This window comes from Mesoplodon mirus (genome assembly GCF_964341445.2).
Source record: "Mesoplodon mirus genome assembly, chromosome: X".
Taxonomy (NCBI): Eukaryota; Metazoa; Chordata; class Mammalia; order Artiodactyla; family Ziphiidae; genus Mesoplodon; species Mesoplodon mirus.
The window spans coordinates 67534022-67549461 of record NC_138981.1 but is presented as its reverse complement, the minus strand read 5'-3'; the positions used below and the strand labels follow the sequence as shown (position 1 = coordinate 67549461).

The 15440-nt window shown below is 36.4% G+C and overlaps 1 protein-coding gene and 1 pseudogene across 2 annotated transcripts; both read left to right on the top strand.

The window, feature by feature from the left end:
* Positions 1 to 1810: 1810 nt before the first annotated feature.
* LOC309796770 (small ribosomal subunit protein eS26-like) lies at positions 1811 to 2201 on the top strand (annotated as a pseudogene). The gene has a single exon. The product of its transcript is annotated as a small ribosomal subunit protein eS26-like (transcript).
* Positions 2202 to 5427: 3226 nt separating this feature from the next.
* Positions 5428 to 12951, top strand: HMGN5 (high mobility group nucleosome binding domain 5). The gene is given in 7 exon segments (XM_082609925.1): positions 5428 to 5604; positions 7332 to 7361; positions 7906 to 7935; positions 8184 to 8237; positions 10261 to 10398; positions 11721 to 12261; positions 12264 to 12951. Coding segments are annotated over 7 exon segments (957 nt in total). The 5' UTR covers positions 5428 to 5589; the 3' UTR covers positions 12413 to 12951.
* The last annotated feature ends 2489 nt before the right edge of the window (positions 12952 to 15440 follow it).

Genomic DNA, 15440 nt, shown 5'->3' with positions numbered 1-15440 from the left:
AGCCCATGCTCCACAACAAGAGAAGCCACTGTACACCACAATGAAGATTAGTTCCCGCTCGCTGCAACTAGAGAAAGCCCGTGCACAGCAACGAAGATACAACACAGTCAAAACTAACTAAATAACTAAATTTATTTTTTTTAAAGTTCAATAGATAGAATTTAGTAAATTTAAGGGAACCAGAATCCTTTATCCCTAAAGTGAGAAACTTTTAAACTCTTCAAATAAATGAGGATACCTACTGGAAGTTGGAAATCTTTGAATAATTTTAACCAAAGTGAAAGCTCATCTGCAATTTTATTTGAAAATTTCTTTGCTGGCAAAAGAAAGAGGACAGCATAGGCAAGTATTTGTCAAGTTCTAGGATAAAAACCCACATTCCTTGGAACTACCCAAGACCAAAAAGGAAAAAGAAGAAAACGTGAAAGTAGAAGTTCTCTTCCCTAAGTTTTCTACTTTCTTGAGGTAATTGAAACTGACTAGAGAATTCAAGTTTAAGATTATAGATGAATGGAGGATCCAGTGAATATGCATTAAAAAAGTATCTGAAGTAGGCTGATGGCCAGCAATTGAACAAAATTTCTATTTACTAAATATGCCACATAGTTACTAACATTTCTGTATATGTTGTACATTTGTCAATATCACAACCATAGATACATTTTTTAGTACAAAACCAAAAAAGCCTGCTGTGCATTCAATAGATGATATTCGTCATGTCATTTAACTCCCTGGACTACAGTTTATTCATCTGTATTCCAAGGGGATTAAACTAAAAAATCTTCAACAGCCTCCTTTAAGCTTTAAGGTCTGAGAGCCTAAAAATAGGATTTCTTCAAATAATTACTTTAAAAATAGGTAGACATTTTGCAATTAAAAACATAAAATTGTATTATATTCCTTTTCCCCCTAGAAAGCAGCCTCATTTATTTTTACCTTTGGAAACATGCTTTCCAGATCCTTCATATCGGGCGTAGCTCATTAATTCACTATTTTATTAATCTCTGGCCTGCTGTGAATAAACATAGGATATGGGAAGCTTTGGGTCTTCAGGATTATAATTTTTCCAGAGTCTCAGGTAAGTGCTGTCATCAATCTAAGCAAATTCCTCAGATCAATCTTATATAAGGCTCAAAATAAGTGTATTTATGTATTTTGGCTCACTGTAGTCTTACTATTTATTTTGCCCTGTGAAAATACCAAGTGACAATGTATTTAAAACACAGATTTTAATTATATAATGGAAGTTTTACCTCATTATTTTCAAACAATAATAGGTAGTTTTCTGACTTTTTTCATTTTTCAGAAATATAATAATAATAATGGTAATGGATGTGGCCAAAATTAAACATAATTTAATATGGAAAAGAAGATATTCATTACTAATCAATCCGTTTTTTTGAGATGCCATTGATGCAAAGCTTTATTTGGAGAAATACTTTGAATTATGCACATATATATCATTTTAAGCTAGAATATATAGAACATTTGATGACCTCTTTTACCTTAACTGCCTAACATCCCTTTTCTCATAGATACTTAATATTTTCTTTTGGATTCTCTGTCTCAAACAATTTAATGTTGGTGTCTTTCCTTTATAACTGTTCATATTTTCCTGTGTCATTTCCCAGTGGTTACTAAATGGGCATGCTACAGTTCCTGTAAGTTTTGAGGATGGCAGTAGGCATTCTTAATGCCCAGGAGAAATTAGAGAGCTCTGTAGAGAACTGGCCAGCAATTAACCTTCATAGTCATGAATAAATAATTTTAAAAAGAGAAATAGCTCCTCTTTTGCCTCCTCGCTTCCAAGATGACCAAGAAAAGAAGGAACAATGGTCGTGCCAAAAAGAGCCGTGGCCACGTGTAGTCTATTCGCTGCACCAATTGTGCCTGTTGCGTGCCCAAGGATAAGGCTATTAAGAAGTTCGTCATTCAGAACATCGTAGAGGCCGCAGCCTTTAGGGATATTTCCGAAGCGAGTGTTTTCGACGCCTATGTGCTTCCCAAGCTGTATGTGAAACTGCATTGCTGCGTGAGTTGTGCCATTCACAGCAAGGTAGTCAGGAATCGTTCTCAGAAAGCCCGGAAGGACCGAACACATCCATCCCGATTTAGACCTGCTGGTGCAGCCCCACGACATCCACCAAAGCCCATGTAAGGAGCTAAGTCCTTAAAGACTAAAGAAATACTGTTCCCTGGAAAGACAACAAAGTGGAAATTATACTTAAAAAAAAGAGAGAAATAAGCCAATGCATTTTTTTAATGAGCCAAAAAAAATTCTCACCTTGACAATTATACAAAAAAAAAAATACTTAAGGAATAATTTATCAATTTTAGAAAAATAGTTTTTAAATTTAGTAAAGTCTACAGGAGATATATAGAGTGTATTGTGCTAAGAATATATTTAGGTAAGGAGAAATAAGTATATAAAATTTTAAATCAACGTGAAGTTATACGACTGAATGGTTGGGGAGAAAATAGAAAATATCAAAGCCTGCTTGTGTCATATGAGTGGTACAATTTAAATTATGTAGTGTAACAAGAAGGTAGAATATTTTAGGGCTGAAATGATTGGATAAGGCTTTTGTCAAAGAAGTGATATTTGACTTGGGTCTGAACAGTTTGATAGACATTTGATAAGCAGAGATATAAGACAATGGGGCTGAAATCGGAGGTAAAAATATAGCAAAGGCAAAAAGCCTAGGGCAGGTTGGTTTCTACGAAAGACTACCCTGGTTAATGGTTGGAAAAAAGAACATGGTGGTGGGGGGTCAGGAATTAGAGAAATGTTTCAACCTTAGAAAATTTTTGTATGCATGCATGACTATTGTTTCAATCTGATAGGACATAAATCACAGATGCAACAGGTTAGACTGCAAGGAAGGGAAACGGACCAAAAAAGGAAATTGCTCACAAACTTAAGAGGAATCTTAGACCCCACTGACCTGCACGTTTCTTCTTTGCCTCCAAACTAAGCCTTACCTCCCAAGACTCCTCACGATCATTTATTTCAATCCACCTGGACTAGTCATTCTGTTCCCTGAGCAAGTACAAAGTTTTCCTGCCTCTGCATTTGCTATAACAGTCTATCCAACAGTTCAGAGCCAAGTCAAATACTACCTCCTCAACAAAAACCTTCTCCAGTGATCTCAGTCCTAAACCATAGTTCTCATCTGTTTTATTATTGAACTTAGATTGTACCACTCACATGATACAAGCAACCTTGATTTACAAATGTTTGCATCTGCTTGCTTTCTCCTACACAATTATAAAAATTCTTAAGGGCAGAAACCATGTAATGCTACTTTGCATACCACAGCAGTTTCGTAGGCTAGTCTATGATAACAAAATCCAACTCACAAAATAATGCTAAATACAAATTTGTTGAGTGTGTTCCAGTGTTGACACATTTTTCATTCTCTTCATGTTTCTCCTTATCCTTATGAAGCAATCCTTATATTGAACCCAAATTTTATGTTTACTTTCTAACTCTTGGAAAATAAAATGATTGAAACCTATCTAGGCTCACCCAGTAATGCCTTCATCATAAGAGTTAAAGAGGCATCTAGAGAATCTAGGGATGATCCCAATAACTGTGGGAAAAGGAAGCAATTTAAATGTTTTTTTTCTGATTTACCTACTTGAATCAGAATGTAATATGGGGTTGGAGGAGGGAAATTGAGCTGCAAACAGTGTTTACTACCCGATCTGTTTAATTCCACACATGCTGGGGAAGAATGTGTAAAGGTAAAAAATAATGGGTTCTTCTGTTAGGCTATATTTTAGTTTGAAGGGATGGTTTGGTATTCTAAAGTAGCTATGAATATTTTAAAAACTGATGATTGCAATGTTTTAATCCACATGAACACAAATAGATTTATTCCTTTAAGTAACTGTTCAAAGGGTTAATTTCCTTTTTTTTTTTTTTTTTTTGCTTTACGCGCGGGTCTCTCACTGTTGTGGCCTCTCCCCTTGCGGAGAACAGCCTCCAGATGCACAGGCTCAGCGGCCATGGCTCACGGGCCCAGCCGCTCCATGGCATGTGGGATCTTCCTGGACAGGGGCACGAACCCGTGTCCCCTGCATCAGCAGGCAGACGCTCAACCACTGCGCCACCAGGGAAGCCCTAATTTCAGCTGTGGCTGAAACAAGTTTAAACCCAATTAGCTGTTACAAAATCCAAAGTAAGGCATTCTAAAAAGGTGCTTCAGGATCCTACATTTTTACTCATAAGTATCCTCAAGTACCTAATTCACGAATCCCCACCCCCACTCTCACAAACTTTAGGTCTCAGGAACTAACTTGGGAATGCAGATAGAAGCCTCTTTTAGAGTAGAAAGCCACCTAATGATGGCTAGGACTAGGGTGATGTTAGGGGGCACTCTCCTTAGGCACAAGTTATAAGAGGCACCCCAAAACTCGATAATGAAGATACATTTTTAAAGTACTATTTTAAAGACCTAACTAATGCAAAAAAAGTCCATGATGAACAAAATATCAATTTTAAATAAAATCAAGATCCTGCCCTGCACTTGCATGATTCACTTCAATTGCCTCATCCTAATCTCCTGAGTTTGGGGCATATCCTTAAATTTGCACCAGAGGTGAGTGCTTTAATTGCTTTATCTTGAGTCCCAAACACTTTCATGTATGGCAACTTCCCTAGTCCCTTCACTAAATACCACCTTTGGATTCATAATCCATTGTATCAGCACTTTTCCTCGGGATAGACCCCTGGTATTACAAACCTCACGTGGGGTCCCTTTGAATTCCTGGTGGACTACCACCAAGTGGGATAATGGTATCTATCAAATGTCCCCACCTTCAGGTTCCTCCTGCTCTTACAGCTCCCAGTTTGTTGCTCTCCATCTGCGGGAGACGCGCCGTTTGGCACCCTGATCCTGCCAGGACTACAATTCTGCTTTGGCGGAAAGTTCCCACAACCTGAGAAACAGCTCCACTCTTTTCTACTTTCTGAATGAGTGCTCCTCTCAGTTCATCTACATCCTTCTGCCAAAGATAGAATGGAAAGACTGGAGCCTAGGCTCAATAATGTCTCTAAAGCACTTTGTCTCCAGGAAGTAAAGTGAGGCTTTTAGAGACCGTGGAGAAAGCAAGGGCAATGACTTTCGCCTGTCATTACTACATAAAAGGAAAAAACAAACAACAACAACAACAAAAAACGATCAAGACAATTCCAGCTTTCCCGCCGGTTTTATGCTTCAGCACTTTGCATCCACGAAGTCTGGGGGCTCCTCTACCCCACCAGCGGTCGGAGCTGGCAGCGTACGAGGGCTTCGGGCAAATCCGTGGGCCTCGCCCCCTGGGCTGGTCACCTCCCCTTATTGGCCTGACAGCCTGTCACTCCAATTTGGCTCCCACTCCTGCTAACCATTCACGTAGTCTGGTTGCGTCTGGTGCGTTTAATGTTGCCAATAACAAGGGATTTTTTTTTTTTTTTGGAGGCGAGCACAGGTCGTGCTGCAATTAGTTCATTCATTGAAAACTCAGTTGCTCTCTGAGCGGTCGGGTAGAGACTGCTTTCGGCTTTTTTCCTGCTGTTAAGATCTCCTCTAGAGAGCTGCAACAATGCCCAAAAGAAAGGTAAGTGAAATAGGAAGATAGAAGGGGGATTAGAGACTGAAATACGTATTTCCTAATCGGCAGATGTATTTTTTAAAGCATTTTGGCTTCTAGTTCGATTTTGTGATGTGCTGAATGGAAGGGGAGGGAAGGGCAAATATCGGCTGGTGTAAGGTTGAGGATGGTCTCTCACGCAACTAGTAGTTCACTTTTGGCTTGTTTTGTTTAAGGGTAAGAATCACTTGAGAGGTGTCTCCATGCTGAATTACAAACAGTCATAGCGCTGTGCTGTCGCTTCCTACCCCACCCCCTTCCTCCGCTTACCCTATTGGAAGACTTCTCCCAACCACACTTCCAGGCACTAGTTTCCTCCTCAGCCTCCAGCTTTTCTCCGGGAACCGTCCAGTTTGGGGGAACGAAAGCCATGGCTTTCTCCCGTATTTGCCTTTGTTCTTCCCGTTTTCTTTTTCCTTTTTTTCCCTCCTCCGCTTCTTGTCATGCCAGATGGCTATGTAATGGTAATCCTGTGCCATTAGGCGGCGCAGACTTCAAACTGTCCTAGAGAAGGGAGAGATTCACAGCTGTAATTAGCAACTTTGGATCTGAGAGATCTGGGACTCTCCAAGCTAACTCACTGTCTAAAGATGGAAGGATGATAAGAGAAATGCGGCAGATAAACTATTGCTGATGTTAGGGTAGCATGGATTTGTTTACTTTAGACGCGCAGAATTGATATGAGCTATTCAAGGGCTACAAGTCTCCTGCAAACCCTCACTTAAAAGATCGTGGCTTCTCTCTTGGACGGGAAATAAATTCACGCTCGGTGTTGTTTTTTTTTGGGGGGGTTCCCTTAGAAGTGAAATCGATCGCTGTTTCGTTGCTTGATAAAATTGTAAAACACTGTGCTAAGTAAGGCGTTATGATTGTTTTGGTATTATTCCTATCTATTCGTCCGCCTTCCATATTTTTAGAACATAGGAATAAGACTGAAGTTCCCCGGTCCTCTGGGGCTGCATGACTCGTGCAATAGCTCGATAATTCCCAGGCTAAAGGGCTGCTCAGATACGGAAAGCAATGGTTTCTAATCAACATCCCCCTGCCTGAGATTCCCGCCGCTGCGCTTTTCTAGGCTTGTGCAATGGGTCTTGCTATTTTACAGAGCTGACAGCAACCTTGTAGCAGGTAGTGGCGGGAAGTTTTAAAATCCGCAGCCGGCTTCTCAGAATAACGCATTGACGTTGTAACAAAGAGGGTTCCCCCACACCAGGGCATTGTGGGGGTTGTAGTTGTTGTATGCACAACTTGGAGGGGAGAATAGTCCATTTAGAAGAGAGGGTCAGATAAGTACAATTGCATCTCGAGCATAAAGCTAAACGGACAGGGAGATTGCATGAAGCTCCTCCTTCATTCTGCCCACTCCCACACCTTTTGGCTTTAACCCTGGCTACAACAGGTGGATTTTAAAATTAAAAAGGTTTGTTTTTAGGAGATGCAATTTACACAAAAGGATGAAATTGACTATCAGTTGTATAAACTTATGTCTTGGGAATTCATTTGCATCTTGGTGCAAATTTGTACTTTAGTAGACAGCATGCTACTAGGTACTAACACATGGCTACTTGAGCAGGAATCCAGGAAAAAGTCAAGCTGTTATATTGCAACTGCAATCTATAGGCAATATTTTCGGATCTATCAGTATATGTTTATATCGATGACCTTATTTCTGTGTGGTTTTCTCCCCTGTATAGGTTGCAGATCAAGGTGATATGAGGCAGGAGGTGAGTTTCTTTAGTTTTAGAATCTGAAAAAAATTCACTGGGTTTATAAACTTGACACATAAGCAGCTAAAAACTAAATGTTGGTTAGTATATTTGTACCATATGAGTACCAATATGGTATGCCAGTGAGCTCTCTCAGAAGTATAGTAGGTATTGAAAACTCCAAACTCCATGGAACTTAGGACCTTGTGCTTAAGATCTGGAGAGAGCTTCTTCCTTTTAAGCCAAAGAATTGCTTTGTCATTTTGCAAGAAGGGGCTGTATTTACATTTCTAAATATACTCCTTGTTACTAGTGATTTGTGTTCATTTAGCCTAGCAATTGAAATGTAATTTGGGATTCTTTTTTCCTTAGCTGTATGAAGGGTCCAGAGGAGGGAAAAATCAAAACATATTTTTACTATGATATTTTTAAACCAAGTGCACAATGCTTCTTAATGACAATATATACGTAGTGGTACACTAAATATTTTCACCACAATATAAATATTTCTAGTTTCGTGTATCCATAATTCTCTTAACTGATAATTATTTTTAACTTATAGCCAAAGAGAAGATCAGCCAGACTGTCTGCTGTAAGTAGCCTTTTTAAAAAGCTGCCCGTGTATTGTAAAATGTAATTTTAAAATTCAGAGAATCCTAGACAATACTAGTTATTTAATACAAGATTTGTTTTTGATGTTTTAAGAAAAACTTTCTCACCAAGGAAATGTTTTTATCTTAGTGTTCAGTTTGAACTATGCCCATTTATTTTAATTACGAGGCTGAATTTCATTGTTAGTGATCTGTCTTCATTTATGATTTCTTCCTTCTTTTCCCCCAGTTACCTGTGCCCATTACACCAGAGTTGAAGTCCAAAAGAAAATCAACTCCAAGGGTAAATATTCAGCATGCATTGTTGAGAGAAACTTGCTTTTCTTCAGAAATAGTTTTTTGGAAAGGCATACAGTTGCTCATTTTGCTTTATTTTCTTTACAGTTAGTGATATATTACATTATACATTACACCATATGGTACATGTCAGCCCTTTGAGTCAGAAATATTTGTTTGTGTTCTGTGGTTGTCTGCTGGTTCGGCATTTTCATTAGGAAGAGACAAAACAAAATATTAGTTGGCTAGACCCATAAAACATGCGTGCTTTTGATGTCATATAGTCATAATACCAGTACTCCTGGGGAAACAAAAGGTGTAAACTCTAGTAACCAAAGTAATGCTTTGTGAGAATAATACTAACTAACATTTGATAATACTTTACAGTTTGCAAAGTGCTTTCACATACATTATTTTCAAATTCACACAGTTGATCTCATACAGGATTCTGTGCTCTAATGTTGTGGTTAAAGACATTAGAAATAGCCTCAATATTAAGTTCACTTTTTCCCCAATATTTATTTATTTATGTGTAAATATGTGTGAATATAATATGATCATATTTCTTTTTTAGAACTGGTTTATTGAGGTATGATTGATGTTTTAAGGATAAGTTGAATTCTTAACATCATAAAATGTTAAAAGTAGGAGGGGGCTTCCCTGGTGGAACGGTGGTTGAGAGTCCGCCTGCCGTTGCAGCGGACGCAGGTTTCTGCCCCAGTCCGGGAGGATCCCGCGTGCCGCAGAGCAGCTGGGCCTGTGAGCCGTGGCCCCTGGGCCTGCGAATCCGGAGCCTGTGCTCCGCAGCGGGAGAGGACATAGCAGTGAGAGGCCCGCGTAACACACACACACACACACACACACACACACACACACAAAAGCTAGGAGGAACGTTAGAGATCATCTAATCCCATAATTTTGTGGTTGAAGAAACTACATTACAGTTGTATTCATAAGATGTTTTGAAATACTTCATTAAAAGATATTGCTAAGCCATAGGTTTAGTAATCATAGTAAGTGACAACTGAAGAGAAAGGTTCTTTTTGGGTTTTTTTCTATTTTGCATTTCCTCGTCACTATTTATAAAATTAAGTACTCAATTTATAAGTTGTTAAAATAATAAACACTGTTTATTTCCTTTCAAAATAAAAGACAGTGATAGCATAAAACAGATAATATATAATCATGGACTTTAAAACACTTTACCCTCCTTGGCTCTCAGTTTCTCATGTATTAAAAGAATAATAACATATCTATATTGCATTTTACAGTTTCTAAAGTAATTTCACATATATTTTATCATTTGCCCCTTATTACATCTCTGTAGGTAGGTGGTATTACTCTCTTTTACATATGAAGAAATAAACACAAAGAGATATCTGCTTTTGCTCAGGATCACATCAAGTAAGAAACAGATCCAGATTTAAAACACATGTTTGCTGGACCCTGAACCCAGTGCTCTTTCTACTACATACACACTTAGGCAAAGAGCTTTCTTGGTAAAGAAATTATGATTCAAGTCATTCAGAAACTTGTAGACCCAAACATTGAATCACTAATGTCCCCAGGTGACCTCTTTCAAATATATCTAAATTGCTGCTCTCCCTAACATAGTATTTCTCTTAATTATTACCAATGGAGGCTCAGCAGTCAAAAACCTTGTTGCTAATTATTAGACATGACAGGGGTAAACTGGTCCCCTCTAGTCAAAGAAAGTTAATTTATCAAAGTGTAACCTGATGCTTGCAATTGGCCCTGTGTAGCCACTGATCAGCATTCTAACTTGTTGTTTCTCACCTAAAAGAAACTTTCTTTGATTTATATCAGGAATATTATTCATTTTAATACCATTTCAGGTTTATAATGACACTGAAAATTTCAAGTGACAATTTTGTTGATATTAAGTTTATATGGATATTTTAAAGGTTTTCCGTAAATTATTACAATAGCTGGTAAAATAACAGGCCTTTTAATCAACACACCAGTTAAATTGTGTATTTATTTTTTTATTGTTTTGTGTTGCTGGACAGAAATTGAAGATAAAAAATGATATGATGGAAAAAAACACAGATGCAAGTGCCAAAGCCATAGCTGAAACCAAGAAAGAAGATGTTAAAGAAGAATACAACAGTGAAACTGCTGAAAATGGAGAAGCCAACATTATAGAGGTATCTTCCAATATTAACAGTTTTGTTCATTTGAAAGTTTAACAGTGGGTGCCACTGAAAGAAATCTTGTTTGTCTTGTAGTTTAAACATTGAGAAATATTAAATGAGTATGGCTCCATAGTGTCAGTCTGTCCAGGCTGCTGTAACAAAATACCACAGATGGGTGGCTTATAAACAACAGAAATTTATTTCTCACAGTTCTGAAGGCTGGGAAATCCAAGATCAAGGCACCAGCATTTTAGGTGTCTGATGAGGACGTGCTTTCTGGTTTATGGATGGCAGTTTTCTCACTGTGTCCTGACATGATAGAAAGGGTGAGAGAGATCTCTGAGGTCTCTTTTATAAGGACATAAATCCCTTTCATGAGGACTCTACTCTGATGACCTAATCACCTCCCAAAGGCCCCACCTCCAAATATCATCACATTGGACATTAGGTTTCATCATATGAATTTTGGAGGACACAAACATTCTGTTTATAGCATCTAGTATAATGGTTTCTAAGGGGAAAAGAAAGAAAACAAATTTAAAATTTGAGAATTTACAGGTATGGGTAGTGGGAGCAGTGGGTTAGCATTGATATTAATAGAACAATGCCAGAGATTATGACTTATTAATAATCTAATGACTGTCTTATTAAATACAGACCAATCCTTTATTGCTTTTGTCAGCACATGGGCTATTTGTAAATACCTTTTCAAGATCGTATATGATTCTTATTTCCTCTTCAGATTGCAAAACAAATCATTATGTATGTTTCCAATAGGTCTTGCTTTACATATATAGCATACCATGTTTCTAGGTATTGTAGTTAAAAAAAAATGAAAATGGGATTTAGTGCCAAATCTATAAACTAGACCTATGCATGTATGGAAAATCTTTTGTAAGTGATTCTATGATATATGGTAGAAGACTTTTCAAGTAACTTTTTAAAAAATAAACCTAAATCTCACTATTATAGAAATAAAATATATTATTTCTTCAAGGAATATATTTTGTTTACATGCATGCTACTCATATTTTTTTCTGTATTTACTCTGTTTCCTCATATTTGTAATGAAAATTATTTATATGAATAAGTTTCCCCGAATTTATTGTTCCAAATATCTATTTGTGCATGTTTGTGTGGAGATATTTTAATTAATCCTATTTCTTATAAGGTTTCCTTATGATGTGTTGTTTAGGAGGCCTTTTCCACAGGAAAATTACTTTCTTATGAATGAAGTATTATTTTTTGCATAAAACAGATATAATCCTAAGTATTTAGGGGAAATGGTTCCAAATTTACAAATATAATCTTGGGTTTTTTCTCTATACATATAGACACCAGCTCCTAAAAAAGAAATAGAGGAAATAGAAGAAGAAAAAATTGAAGATATCAAAGAAGAAAGAGGAGAAAAGAAAGAAACAGTGACAGCAGAAGGAAAAGAAGATGAAAAAGAAGGTCAGAAAGGAGATGGAGAAGATCAAAACAAGGAAGAAGAGAAAGGAGAAGATGGAAGAGGGAAAGAATATGAAAAAGAAGATGAAGGTGGAAAAGAGAAAGAAGAAGATGGAAAAGAGGAAGAAGACAAGAAAGACACAGGAGATGAAAAAGAGGGTGAAAATGGAAAAGGGAAAGGAGAAGAGGGCAAAGAGGGAGAAAATAAAAAAGAGAAAGGAGATGAAAAAGAGAATGAAAATGGAAAGGGGAAAGGAGAAAATGGCAAAGAATCAGAAGATGAAAAAGATAAAGGAGAAGATGAAAAAAAAGGAGATGATAGAAAAGAGAAAGGAAATGGAAAAGAGAATGAAGATGGAAAGGGGGATGAAGGTATAAATGAGAAGGAAGATGAAAAAGAGAAAGGAGAAGATGGAAAAAATGAAGAAGGAAAAGGGGAAGAAAAGGAGACAGGAAAGATGGAGGAGATGGAAAAGAAGACGAAAGCAAGGCTGAAATTGGAAAAGAAATAGCCGAAAGAAAAGAGGTCAAAAAAGAAGATGGAAAAAATGTAGAGTCTCTGAGTATTGTTTAAAGCTGCCCTATATGGTTTCATAATTTGGTAATATGTACCTTCATGTTGTAACATTAAGAGAGATGAATATTTTTATCAAATATTTTATAAACACAGCTTTTCTTTAGCACTAATTTAATTTCATAACATCTTCATACTGGTTATTAGTCACAAAGTTCCTAACATGAAACATTTATCTATAAATTTTGTAATTATAATAGTGGAATATATAGAAAAATATGTTTTCAACTTTGTAAGTGAATACACTTTTTCTGTAAGTTGTGTGTTAATTCTTTGAATTTTAATTTTACTCCTATATGTGATAATTTCACAAAATGGAGAGATCCCAAAAGAGTTTCCTCAAACATTCTTGTGGTTCTCTAGGTTACTTTTATAAAGAAGGTGAACTATTTTCATGTGATGCTAAGAATTAGAATTATCTTTCCCAAATGTAACTTTGATATTAGCTTGGGAAAAAATAAAATTGTAATTCCATTTTTAAAAGAAATACAAATGTTTATTTCAGAAGGGCAGTTCTGACAATATGTGTATTCACAAAATTTTACTGGATGTATCTTAATAAAAATTCTCTTCAAAGATTATTTTAGTTTGTTATAACTACAAAAATGTAATTAGTGAAATATTATAATGCTTCATTTTTTCTATTGTGATGTTCACAAAAACATTAAAAAAATTTTTGCACTGATATAAAATAAACATAACATAAAATTCACCATTTTAGCCATTTCAAAATATACAATTCAGTGGTTTTACTATATTCACAATATTGTGCAACCACTATCACTATCCACTATCCAGTTACAGAATATTTTCATCACCAAAATAAGAAACAAATTACCAATTAGCTGTCTCTGTCCATTCCCCCCAACCGGCCCCACCACTGGTCTCTGGCAACTGTTAATTTATTTTCTGTCTCTATGGGTTTGCATATTCTGGACACTTCATATAAATGGAATCATGTGACATGTGGCCTTTTGTGTCTGTCTTCTTTCACTTAGCATAATTTTTCATGTTCACCCATGTTGTAGCATGTATCAGTATTTCATTTCTTTTTTGTGGCTGAATAATATATTGCACTACATTGTTTGTTGAAGAATATTTGAGTTGTTTCTATGCTTTGTCAATTATGAATAATGTTATGAACATTTATGTACAATTTTTTGTGTACATGTATGTTTTCATTTCTCCTGGTTATATACCTAGGAGGAGAACCACTGGATTATTTTAGTAATTCTATGTTTAACTTTTTGAGGAACTTCCAGTTTTCCAAAGTGGCTTCAGCGTTTTGTATTCTCACCAGCAATGTGTGAGTGTTCTAATTTCTCCACATCCTTGCCAACACTTGTTATTGTCTCTCTTTTCTATTATAGAAATCCTACTGGGGTGATTCGGGGGTGATGAAAATCATGGTAATTTTTGTTTGCATTTCCCTAATGATGTTAAGCATCTTCTCATGTGTTTATTGGTGATTTGGATAACTTCTTTGGAGAAGTATCTAACAAAGCCATAACCCATTTTTTTACTTGGACTGTCTTTTCAGTGCCGAGTTGTAAGACATGTATATATTTTAGATGCAAGTCCCTTATCAGAAGTAATAATTTGCAAATTTTTTTTCCCATTCTATGGATTGTCTTTTATTTATTATTTTTAAATGTTTTATTGGGGTATAGTTGTTTTACAATGTTGTGTTAGTTTCTGCTGTACATCGAAGTGAATCAGCTATATGTATACATATATCCCCTCTTTTTTGGATTTCCTTCCCATTTAGGTCACCAGAGAGCATTGAGTAGAGTTCCTGGTGCCATACAGCAGGTTCTCATCAGTTATCTATTTTATACATATTAGTGTATAATCCAAATCTCCCAATTCATCCCACCTCCTTTTCCCTCTTAGTGTTCATATGTTTGTTCTCTACGTCTGTGTCTCTATTTCTGCCCTGCAAGCAGGTTCGTCTGTACCATATTTCTAGATTCCACATATATGTGTTAATATATGATATTTGTTTTTCTCTTTCTGACTTACTTCACTCTGTATGACAGTCTCTAGGTCCATTCATGTCTCTACAAATGACCCAATTTAGTTCCTTTTTATGGCTGAGTAATATTTCATTGTATGTATATACCACGTCTTCTTTATCCATCTGTCAGTGGGCATTTAGGTTGCTTCCATGACCTGGTTATTGACAATAGTGCTGCAATGAACATTGGTGTGCATGTATCTTTTTGAATTATGGTTTACTCTGGGTATTTGCCCAGTAGTGGGATTGCTGGGTTATATGGTAATTTTATTTTTAGTTTTTTAAGGACCCTCCATACTGTTCTCCATATTGGCTGTATCAGTTTACATTGCCACCAACAGTGCAAGAGCTTTCCCTTTTCTCCACACCGTCTACAACATTTATTGTTTGTAGATTTTTTTGATGATGGCCATTCTGACCAGTGTGAGGTGATACCTCATTGTAGTTTTGATTTGCATTTCTCTAATAATTAGTGATGTTGAGCATCTTCTCATGTGCTTATTAGTGATTTGGATAACTTATTTGGAGAAATGTCTAACAAAGCCTTAACACATTTTTTACTTGTATTGTCTTTTTAGTACAGAGTTGTAAGACATGTATATATTTTAGATATAAGTCCCTTATAATAATAATTGTAATAATTTGCAAAATATTTTCCCATTCTATGGGCTGTCTTTTAACTTTCTTGATAGTATCCTTTGATGCAGAGAATTTTTTTTATTTTGATTAAATCCAATTTATCTACTTTTTCTTTTGCTGTTTGTGTTTTTGGTGACATAGCTAAGAATCTGTTACCAAACCCCAGGTCACAAGGATATAGACCCATATGAAGAGTTTTATAATTTTATCTCTTGCATTTAAGCTTTTGATCCATCCTGTGTTAAATTTTGTGTATGGTATGAAGTAGGGTCTCAAATTCATTCATTTACAAGCACCATTTCTTGAAAAGACTATTTCCCCATTTGATGGTGTTGGCACTGTTCAGAAATCAATGGACCACAAATGTATGTG